At 66.6% G+C, this 10579-nt stretch overlaps 1 protein-coding gene across 1 annotated transcript; it reads right to left on the bottom strand.

Annotated features, from left to right (window-relative positions):
* Positions 1-801: 801 nt before the first annotated feature.
* SEMA4A (semaphorin 4A) lies at positions 802-9599 on the bottom strand. The gene is given in 19 exon segments (XM_055696866.1): positions 802-1416; position 1912; positions 1962-2073; positions 2162-2322; positions 2415-2443; positions 2446-2529; positions 2627-2748; positions 2750-2814; positions 3222-3363; positions 3452-3486; positions 3488-3622; positions 3701-3831; positions 3946-4062; positions 4165-4273; positions 4744-4842; positions 4974-5036; positions 5177-5337; positions 6369-6509; positions 8604-9599. Coding segments are annotated over 19 exon segments (2502 nt in total). The 5' UTR covers positions 8797-9599; the 3' UTR covers positions 802-814.
* Positions 9600-10579: the final 980 nt, after the last annotated feature.

Genomic DNA, 10579 nt, shown 5'->3' with positions numbered 1-10579 from the left:
CCACCGTGTTGCACGTGAATGCACATTCCACACACACACTGCACGGGCATGCACACATTGCACCTGTCCACACCCCCACCTTGCACACGCACTACACATGCATGCCTATGTTGCACCCTTGCACACCCCTGGTGTTGCACAGGAGTGCGCATTCCCCGCACATACACACACCCTGGGTGTGCATGCACCACTGCACCTGTGCACGCCTTGCACGCCCCCACCTTGCACACGCACGCCCACTATGCATGCATGCACACCTTGCACGCCCACGTGTGTCACCGCTCTCCTGGCACTGCTCCTGGGGCCCAGCAGCGCAACACAGCAGCTTTTCCTTTTTAATAATAATTAAAAAAAATAGAATCAAATGTACAAAGAGCAGGAACATGTACAGCTGGTTCGTCTTAAAAAAAAAAAAAAAAAAAAAAAGGTCATCAAAAAAGCAGCTGGGGCCAATGGGGGGGGGAGCTGGGGGGGAGGGGGGTCCATGGCTCTCTGGGGGTGGGTGCCCCCCCCCATGGAGCCTGTCCCATCCATCCCATTTGGGATTTTTTATGGAATCCAGTTTTTTTTCCTGGGGTGACACTGGTGTCAGCACCCACCGAGCCCCCACTGTTGTCGTCCCCCCCGTCCTCATTCCTCCTCTGCACCCCCCCCCTCATCCTACCCCTTTGCTGCCCCCCCGCTGCACCCAGCCCCCCCCCCAATGGTACCTTATGTTAAAAACATGTATTAAATAAAAAAAATAATAAATTTTCACATTCATAACACCCATATCCCCCCCCCGCCATGGTCCCCCCCCGCCCCATCATCGCCATCACACCGTGTCCCGCCCCGCCACGCGGACCCTGTTGTTATCAGCATCCACGTCCCCGTCGAGCTGGAGGCAGCAAGCACGGGAGCCTTCGTCGTCCTCCTCCTCCTCGGTGGGGGCTCCGGGCGTGGGGGGCTCCGGGGTGCCCCCATTGAGGGGCACCTTCTCGCGGCGCTGGCCGGGGGGGCTGCGGGGCGCGCTGCACCCCCTCACCTTGCTCCTGGCTTTCAGCTGGTCATGGTAGCCCAGGAGAGCCAGGCCGGCGGCGGCCGCCAGCGTCACGGCCAGCAGCACGGTGACGGTGACAAACTGGGGCCAGTAAGAGTACTGGGGGCTGGGGGCTGAGCCCCCCCAGGGCAAACCCTCCTCGGGGGTGCTGGGGTCCCGCAGGTGGTACTGAGCCACGGGCCACGTGTAGCCGTTCTCGGTGGCCTGGCACGTGTAGGTGCCGGCGGTGCCCCGTTGCACGATGACCACCAGCGTGTGGTCCGGCAGCAGCGCCGTGGCCCCCCGGCCCCCCCCCGGCTGCTGCCAGCGGTAGGTGGCCAGGGCGGAACGGTGGGGGCACGGCAGACGGACCACGGCGTTCAGCGGGGGGGTCAGCCCTGCGGCGTGAGGAGGGGGACAGCAGGGTGATGCACCCCATCCTCTGTCCCTCCACGTCCCCAGCCTGGCCCACCATGTCCCAGTACTCAACTCTTCAGGGGGGGGCTAGTCCTGTGCCACCCCAGATGTGGGGAAACTGAGGCAGGGGGAGCAGCATCACTTGGGTGCTAAGGGACCCTTCCCCTTTCCCATCCCCAGCCCATCCCACCACATCCCCACACCCAATTCTTTGCGGGGGGATCCTCCTGTGCCCCCCAGGCGTGGGGAAACTGAGGCATGGGGAGCAGCTGGGGGGGATAGGGGGATGCGCCACCAGGCTGCCCCACACCAGCAGCACTTGGGTGCCGAGGGACCCTTCCCCTTCCCATCCTGTCCTGCCACGTCCCCACACTCAACATTTTTTGGGGGGGAACCTCCTGTGCCCCCCAGATGTGGGGAAACTGAGGCACAGGGAGCAGCTGCCCCACGCCAGCATCACTTGGGTGCCAAGGGACCCTTCCCCCTTCCCATCCCCAGCCCATCCCACCACATCCCCATACTCAACTCTTTGCGGGGGATCCTCCTGTGCCCCCCAGGCTCGGGGCATGGCCACGCTCCTCCCGCGGTGGCACACGGTGGCCGGGCTCCCTGCCTCGACGTCCTGCAGCCACGCGCTCCTGCGGCCAGGAGAGCGGCATCAGCATCCCGGTAGCGTCCGCATCCCCCCGCCCACCCTCCTCCCGCTGCTCCCCCTGCCCTGCTCACATGTCCTGGGCTGAGCGGGTGGGCTGGCAGGACCCCTCGAGGCTGTGCCAGGCGCAGTACGGGTCCCGCGCCAGCACGCATTCGGCGCAGCTCCGGTGCAGGCTGCAGTTGGCCAATGGGACTTGGAGGACGCCACCAGAGTAACCCACGTAGAGCATCCCCTGGGGAGGGAGAGGAGCAGGGCTGAACCCCCCCGTGTTCCACACCAGGTTTGGGGTGGGCTTTTTGGGTCACCCCGCTCCCCGTCCCCTACCTTCCCCGGGGCCAGCAGGAGGTTCTTCACGGCTCCGGCGTCCCGAAGAGCTGGATGCTCTCCACGATGTGGGGACCCCTGGGCAGCTCCACCGCTTTGTGCAGGAAACCCTCCGCTGCGGGGGCACAGGGGGCGTCACCGGTGTTTGGGGGGGGGGGGCTAAAAGAAGGGTGACCAGGCACCCTGTGCGTGTGCCCCCCACGTAAACCCACCAGTGGCCAGGAACATGACGCGGTAGGTGGTCCCTGAGACGCCACGGATCTCGTCTACCGCGATGCGCGTGTAGGTGACGTCCGTCTTCACCAGCAGCGGCCGCCCCTGGGTGGGTGACACCTCCGTCCATGAGGAAATGGTCCTTCATGAAGGTGAGGGCTTTGTCGGAGGAGGGGCCCATGTAGCACTGCAGGGAGAGAGGAGTCAGTGCTGGCGTGGGGAAACTGAGGCACGGGGAGCAGTGGGGGGCAATGCACCACCAGGCTGCCCCACACCAGCATCACTTGGGTACCAAGGGACCCTTCCCCTTTCCCATCCCCAGCCCATTCTGCCACGTCCCCACACTCAACTCTTTGCGGGGGGATCCTCCTGTGCCCCCCGGCGTGGGGAAACTGAGGCAGGGGGAGCAGTGGGGGGCGAGATGTGCCACCAGGCTGCCCCACGCCAGCATCACTTGGGTGCCGAGGGACCCTCCCCCTCTCCCATCCCACTTGCACCACCCTAGGGCAAACTGGGACAGCCAAAGAGCTCCCCACGGGGACCAGCATCGTCCCCCCAGGAGGGTCTTGTCCCCCGGGGGTGGGCAGCACTCACGCTGCCGGGGCGGGGGCTCATGTCGGGGCCACTGTAGACGCTCCAGCGGGAGCTCTCCTTGTTCAGCTCCTTGTACTTGCCCTCGAAGACCTCCTCCAGGGCCTCCTGGCTGTAGGCACAGACGGCGGCGCTGCCCGCCTGCCTGCAGGGATGGCGAGGTGAGCGTGGGGAGGACGGAGGGGGGGTCCCCAGGGCACCCAGAGCCCCTTCCCTGGGGCGCCAGGACTCACCACTGCGAGGTGAAGACGGCGTAGAAGTCGGCCCCCGCCATGGCGGCGGGGCAGGGCGAAGGCGTGATGGATGACGTTGAAGGGGAAGCGGCCGGGTTGCGAACACACCAGCTGGGCTTTCAGGAACGTGGTCCACTTCTTCTGCAGCACCTTGTCTCCCCCGACGTCGCTCTGCGGGACCCAGGGGGCTGCTCAGCCCTAGGGTGGGGGACCCCCATCCTCCTCCTCCGTCACCATCCCTGCACCCACCTTGCAGACACGGGCCACCCGCGGCACCAGGAGCCGCTCGAAGAAATCGAACTCATCCGCCGTCTCCTCGAAGAAGAAGTAGACCTTGTCATCTCCAGGGATGCTGAAGGAGGCCACGAAGGCGGCGTCGGCTGGGGGGGGCACAGCCAAGGGCAGGCGTGAGGGGGAGGGGGGGGGCTGCTACAGACCCCCCATCCCTAGGCAGAGGGAAGGGGAGGGCAGCCGGGGGTCCCGACCCCCCTCACCCGAAAGCCAGCGGAGGAAGGCGTCCGTCTTGAGCAGGGTCCGGCTGCCCAGCGAGCGGGAGATGATGGGCTCGTTGCCCTGGAAGTTGTTCATGGTGCCAGCGTAGAGCTCACCGTCTGCTCCGGGATGGGGAGGGGGTGAGCGGCGTCAGGGACCCCCCCACCCCACCCCCCACCTCGCCTCCACGCCAGGGCTGGGTGCCCACCCCCCGTACTCACCCACCAGCAGCGCCGTGTGGGTGTGCTGGGGGTCGAAGGGGCACTGGCCCTTCCCATCCAGGAAAGGTTGTCCCCTGCCACTGGACACCAGCGTGAAGTTCTCCAGGCGCTGTGGGAAAGGGGGGGAAAACCAGCCCAGGGGGTTAAAACACACCCCAAAACCTGCAAGAAACGGCTGGGAGCCCCTGCGGGGAAGCGTCGGCACTCGCCGTCTGCTCGACAAGTGGGGAAACTGAGGCAGGGATGGGCTGCCTGGCATTGCCCAGAAGCAACCAGGACCCCAAATTATCTTTTTTTACCACCTGCATCTGAGCTGGCAGGTACAAAGCCGCTGGCAGCCACAGTAAGAAACACTGGGGGCTCTTGACGTGCATGAAACCTTGGTGGGGGGCACCCAGCACCCCCATCCATCCCGTGCTGCGGTTCCCCCACCCCGCTGGGGGGCTTGGGCTGGTGTTTTGTGGCTCCTGATAGCAATGCTACGATATGTCTGGCGAGCCCTCCCTGTCCCCATCCCCGTCCTCGTCCCCGTCCCCGTCCCCGTCCCCGTCCCCGTCCGCGGTGGGGCTTGGCACTTACGATGTACGTGCACGCGGGGCTGAAGGCGTAGGTCCCACAGACGTAGAGGTGGGTTTGGTTCACAGCTACAAGGACCCTGATGAAGTTGAAGCATTCGGTCTGTGAGGGGGAAAGAGCAGAGCCGGGGGGGCTGAGCATCCCTGTGGCTGTGCGATGTCCCGCCCCCCCCCCCCCCCCCCCCCCAGCCTCCCTGTGGACCCCTCCCCAAACCTCCCACGGTGCTTTCTCACCTCCTGGCTCTTCTTCTTAAAAGCACACTCGGAGGTTTTCTCGGCCGTGGGTCCCCACATTATCTGTGGAGGGAAGGGAGAGGGTCCACAGCTGCTGAGCCGGGCCACCCCCCGCCCCCAGCCTGAGTGGGGAAACTGAGGCACAGCACGGGACAGCCCCCCCCCCCCCCCCCCCCCCCCCAAGCTCCCCAGGAGGGGCTCACCGAGGCTTTGGCACGGATGCTGCCTGGGTTGCTGATGTTGAGGGCCAGCACCCGGTCCCGCGCCCCCACATACAGCTCCTCCTCGCTCTCGTGCAGGAGGAAGATGTCGTAGTGGGAGACGTTGTCCTGGCTGAAATGGGTCAGGGACCGTCGGGGGTCTCCTGGCAGGAGCAAAGGGAGTTCACGGGGGGCCAAGACACGCGCACACGGGTCCCAGTACCACCAGCAGCCCCAGGCAGACACCATCTGACTCGTGTCACCTCTGACATAGGAAACGGGGTGCACCGCTCCCCTCACAGCCCCCCATCGCTGCCCCCACTTCCCCACTCAGCTCTGACACACACCCCCGGCCCCCTGGGGTCCCACCGCAGGAGCTGGACGCCCCCCCAGTTGCAAAGCCCCCCCAGCCACGCCGCTTTGCTCTCCTGCAAGAAATGGGGGATGTTTTTTGGGCCGCAAGCTCTGCCTGGGATGCTTTGGGGCCACAGCCATGGGGCAATGTGGGGGTGCACCACCCCATGGTGCCAACCTTGGGGGGCTACAAGCCCCTCCGGTGCCCTCAAGCACAGCGGGGGGCCACAGGTTTCTTCTTTGCCCCTGCCAGCCATCGAAACAGGGAACCCCCCCCCCCCCACCATCCGCATTTTGCAGTTCTCGGAATGGCTGCATGGGGAAGGGGAAGTGGCAGCGCAGGCGGGCGCCTCGGAGGGCATGGCCCTGCCATGGGGGTGCAGACCCCCCCTGCCCACCCAAACCTCACCAGCACCCCGCACCACCAACCCCCTTCCCTTGCCACCCGGACGCAGCACCCTATTGCTCTTTCCTCCACCCCAGGTGGCCCTGAAGCAGCTCCTGGGTGCCAGGTGGGTGCCACAACCGCACCCTGGGGGGGCACCCACCTCCCACTCCCCGAGGTGTTTGGGTGCCAACCGGCCACCTTACACCTACCCCCCGCAAAAATGGTCCCGTAGCCCCCTGCATCGCCCCGCTGCCACCAGCACCCACCCCAGCACCACCTTCCCCCTGCCCCACATGGGGTAAGGAGATGGGGATGCTGCGGTGGAGAGCACCAGGTCCCCGATGCTGGATGCTCAGCCCTGGGGATGGCTGCTCCCCCAAGCTGATGGGGGGGATGGGGGTGTCCCCCCAGCTTGTCCCCATCCTGCCCCCAGCCCTTTTGCCCCATACTCACCGCCGAGGAAAGCGACGCGGGGCAGGGGCTCGGCGCAGAGCATGGCAGCCGGCACCACCACACCACAGAGCAGGCGGAGGGCAGCTGTGGGCATGGCGGGGGGCGGCAGGGATGCACCCCTGGAGGGTCCCAGCACGATCCCTGCGGGAAGGGTGAGGGTTAGGGTAAGCGCTGCGTGTCACCGAGCGGAAATGAGAGGGGGGAAGCCAGCACCCAGCACGAGGGGTGGGGGGTGGGGGGCGTGGGGCTCCGCTGCCTGAAGCCGTGCGTGGCCCCCAAATGTGGGTACGAGCTTCCCACTGCCACCCCAGGGCAGACGGAGATGTCCCCACGCCTTGCTGGGCTCCCCAGAGCGGGACCCCCACCCCCGGCACAGGGCTGCCCAGATGCTCCTGCCCTGCCCCCGCAGAGCCCCACAGTGCCCGTCCCCAGCAGCGATTCCTCCATGATTCCTCTATTCCGCAAAACTGGGGGGGATGGGACACCCCCGGCGTCTTGCAGCTCTTTCCAGAAGCAGTGGGGAAGGGGCAACGTCTGCAGAGCCACGTGGTCCCCCAGACCCCTTGCAGGCGGCCACCGTGTCCCCAGCAAGTGACATTACCTCTCCGGCGGGCGAGGACAGAGCTGGCTCACCTCCACCCCTGGAGCATCGTCACCCAGCGGGTGCCTGGCCCCGGGGGGCTGCAACCAGAAGACCCCCACAGGCCCATGCCCAGCACTTGGCCAAATCCTGCCGCACTGCCAGGCTCCCAGCCCAGCTCGTGGCAGGGTTTGCTGCGGCCCAGCCCAGCCCAGCGTGGCCCCGCCGGGGACTGCTGGAACCAGAAAGTCCTGCTGGAAGAGGACGAGCCTCGGCAGGTTGGGGCAGCGGGGGCCTGCTCCCCCCTCGCCTGCCTCGCACCCCAGCCGGGAAGGCAGCGAAGCCTGCTGGAGGGAGCTGGGATGGGAGCCCGGGTGCTCTGCTCCTCCAGCTGGGGTGCCCAGGGGGGGACAGGGTAGGAAATGGGGTGCCCAGATGGCTGGGTTCCCTTCTGGGCTTTGGGGGAATCTTTGGGGTGAGAGCAAAGCAATGGTGGGACTGTGAGGATCAACAGCGGGTTGGAGCATCCCCCCAACAAACAGCCCCATGGGGCTGAGCACTGCCCCCAAAACCAGCCCCCTGGGGCCGAGCATCACCCCACAAGCAGCCCCTGGGGCCAAGCATCGCCCCCCACAAGCAGATCCATGGGGATGAGCATCGCCCCCACAAACAGCCCCTGGGGCCAAATATCAACCCCCCTTAAACAGCCCCTGAGGCTGAGCATCGCCCCCCACAAACAGCTTCCTGAGGCTGAGCGTGGTACCCACAAACAACACCCTGGGTCTGAGCACTGCCCCCCAAAACCAGCCCCATGGGGCTGTGCATCACCCCGCAAACAGCCCCTGGCGCCAAGCATTGCTCCCCACAAGCAGATCCATGGGGCCGAGCATCACCCCACAAACAGCCCCTAGGGCCAAGCATCACCCCCCCTTAAACAGCCCCTGAGGCTGAGCATCGCCCCCCACAAATGGCCCCTGAGGGTGAGCATCACCCCCACAAACAGCTCCATGGGGCTGAGCATGGCCCCCACAAACAACCCCATGGGGCTGAGCACTGCCCCCAAAACCAGACTCCTGGGGCTGAGCATCGCCCCAACAAACAGCCCCTGGGGCTGAGCATCGTCCCCCACAAACAGTCCCATGGGGCTGAGCATCACCCCAACAAACAGCCCCTGGGGCTGAGCATTGCCCCCCACAAAGAGCTCCTAAGGCCAAACATCACCCCCACAAACAGCCCCTGAGGGTGAGCATCGCCCCCCACAAACAGCTCCATGGGGCCAACCATTGCCCCCATAAACAATCCCATGGGGCTGAGCACTACCCCCCAAAACCAGCCTCCTGGAGCCAAGCATCACCCCAACAAACAGCCCCTGGGGCCAAGCATCGCCCCCCACAAAAACCCCATGGGGTGGAGCACTGCCCCCCAAAACCAGCCCCCTGGGGCCGAGCATCGCCCCCCCACCCCCAGCCCATAGCGGTCGTGGCAGCCAGGACCCCTGCATGCTCCATCGTCTTGCTTTGGGACGCCTGTGGGCGAGAAACCCACCGAAGCCAAAGCCCTGGTGTCCCCCCAACCCCACAGCCTCACCTGAGGTACCCCAATATCCTGCTCCAGACAAGGCTGAGGACCATCCTGCCCTGCCGGGGCCTCCTTACCTGCCTTCCCCTGGTGCCACCAGCCATCCGCCTGCTGGGACCCCCAGCCCTGGCAGGGCAGTGCCCCCCCCCTGCCACCTTGCTTGGCTGGGACAGAAAGCTCCTTGTCAAACCCAGAAAGTAGGTTACTCTGCCCCGGATTTCCCACTTGGCCAAGGGTTGGCTGGAAAACGGGGCCTTGGACCAGCCGCATTGTTCTGCCCTGGGCTGGAGCCACCGGGGCCAGCAGAGGGGGAGGAGGGATGGGAAAAGGACTGGAAGCTCCTCGGTGAGGCTGAAGGTTCAGGGGGGACCGTGGTGGGGCTGGGGGGAGCCCCCTGAGAGTGTCCCCCCAGGATGAGACAGTTCTGACACAGGGATGACCTCAGGGATGCTCCAGAGGCGTTGGAAGTGTTGTCCCAGCCCTGTCCCTCCTGGTGGCCTGGGCCATCACAGCCTCCTGGCACGTGGAGGCCAGTGTCACCAAGGGCCTCGCAGTGCTGGGGGGGTGGGTTTTCCCTGGGGGGGTGTGGGTTTTCCCTGGTGCTTCCAGGTTCTCCATGGCTGTAGCTCCATGGGACTTGGGACACGGCACTTGGTCCCCTGACCCAAGCGCTCTCCAGATTCCCTCCAAGCCGGGGAAGATCACGCTGCTGATAACCCCCCACCATCAGTGCAAAAAGCGGGTTCACCTGTCCTGGGACACGGCCTGTGCTCAGACGTGGTGGCCCAGGGCAGACGTGGAGCTGGGGGCCACATCGGCACTGAGCTCCTGGCTGCCGCACCTTCCCCGTGCCTCAGTTTCCCCAGTGGCTGGGAACCGGGGTCGCCCAGCAGCAGGGCAGAGTGTGGTCCTTCCCTGCCACCTGATCCCAACCCCCTGCCCATGTCACCCCCCAGGAGCACCCCTGTGCCGTGGGTGGGGGGTTCTGGGGTGCTTCCAGCACCAGTCAGGGGCTGAGGAAGCCCGGCTGGGGCTGGGGGAGGCTCCTTTGATCCCCCCTCCCAAGCTGGAGCAGGAAGGGATGTGAGCAAGATAGAAAGCAAGGGGGGGGGGGGGGGGGGGGGGATGCTGTGAGCGTATGGGGGGATGCAGGGGGAAATCTGGGGGGTGCAGGGGGTGATGGGTGAGCGATCCAGGAGGTGGGGGATGTGAAGGGCAGGATGCAAACGGGGGGGATAGATAGAGCCTTGAAGAGGCAGGAGGATGCACAGAGGGAGCTGGGGGGGCGGAGGGATGCACCGGAGATGGGGGGAGAGAAAGGGGGCTGGGGGGGTGCAAAGGCGAGGATGCAAGGCGGGGTTGGTGAGGGGGCTTCACCGCCGCTGGGACCTCAGCCCCTTTGTCACCGCCCGGCAATGTCAGAGCTGCTTGGGGGGGTCCCCGCTATGGCGACCACCATCCGCCCCGGCTCTCCCCGCCCCCCCCCGCGCCTGCCCGGCCCCGGTGCCGGTACCGACCTGTGGCAGCGCCCGCGCCCGGGCGGGTCCAGCATCCCCGCGGGGCCCGCGGCCGCCGCTCACATCGCCATGGCTACGGCCGGGCTCGCCTGGGCCACCGGGCCGGGGCGGCGCGGGGGGGGGGGGGGCACGGCTGCGCACCCCGCGCCCCTGCACGGCCACCCCTGCACCCCGGCCCGGCGCGCGCGTGCACCGGGCGGGCACGCGCCCGCCCCCACCCCCCGCGGAGGTGCGCGGCCACGCGCAGGAAGCCCTCCGCATCCCCCCCCCCCCCCGAGCCCCCCCCGGCGCGCCCCCGCCAGCACCCCTCCCGGCACGTGCCGGCGCCCCCAGAACCGCATCGTGTCCCTGCGCCCCATCTTGGCATCCCTGTATCTGTGCTGCATCCCCGCACCCCATCCCTGCACCCCCATACCCACACCGCATCCCCGCACCCCATCCCTGCGCCCCCATACCCACACCGCATCCCTGCGCCCCATCCCTGCGCCCCCATACCCACACCGCATCCCTGCGCCCCCATACCCACACCGCATCTC

Source organism: Falco cherrug, chromosome 19 (genome assembly GCF_023634085.1).
Source record: "Falco cherrug isolate bFalChe1 chromosome 19, bFalChe1.pri, whole genome shotgun sequence".
In the NCBI taxonomy this organism is placed as follows: domain Eukaryota; kingdom Metazoa; phylum Chordata; class Aves; order Falconiformes; family Falconidae; genus Falco; species Falco cherrug.
The sequence above is the reverse complement of the archived record's forward strand: the minus strand, read 5'-3'. Positions and strand labels throughout refer to the sequence as shown.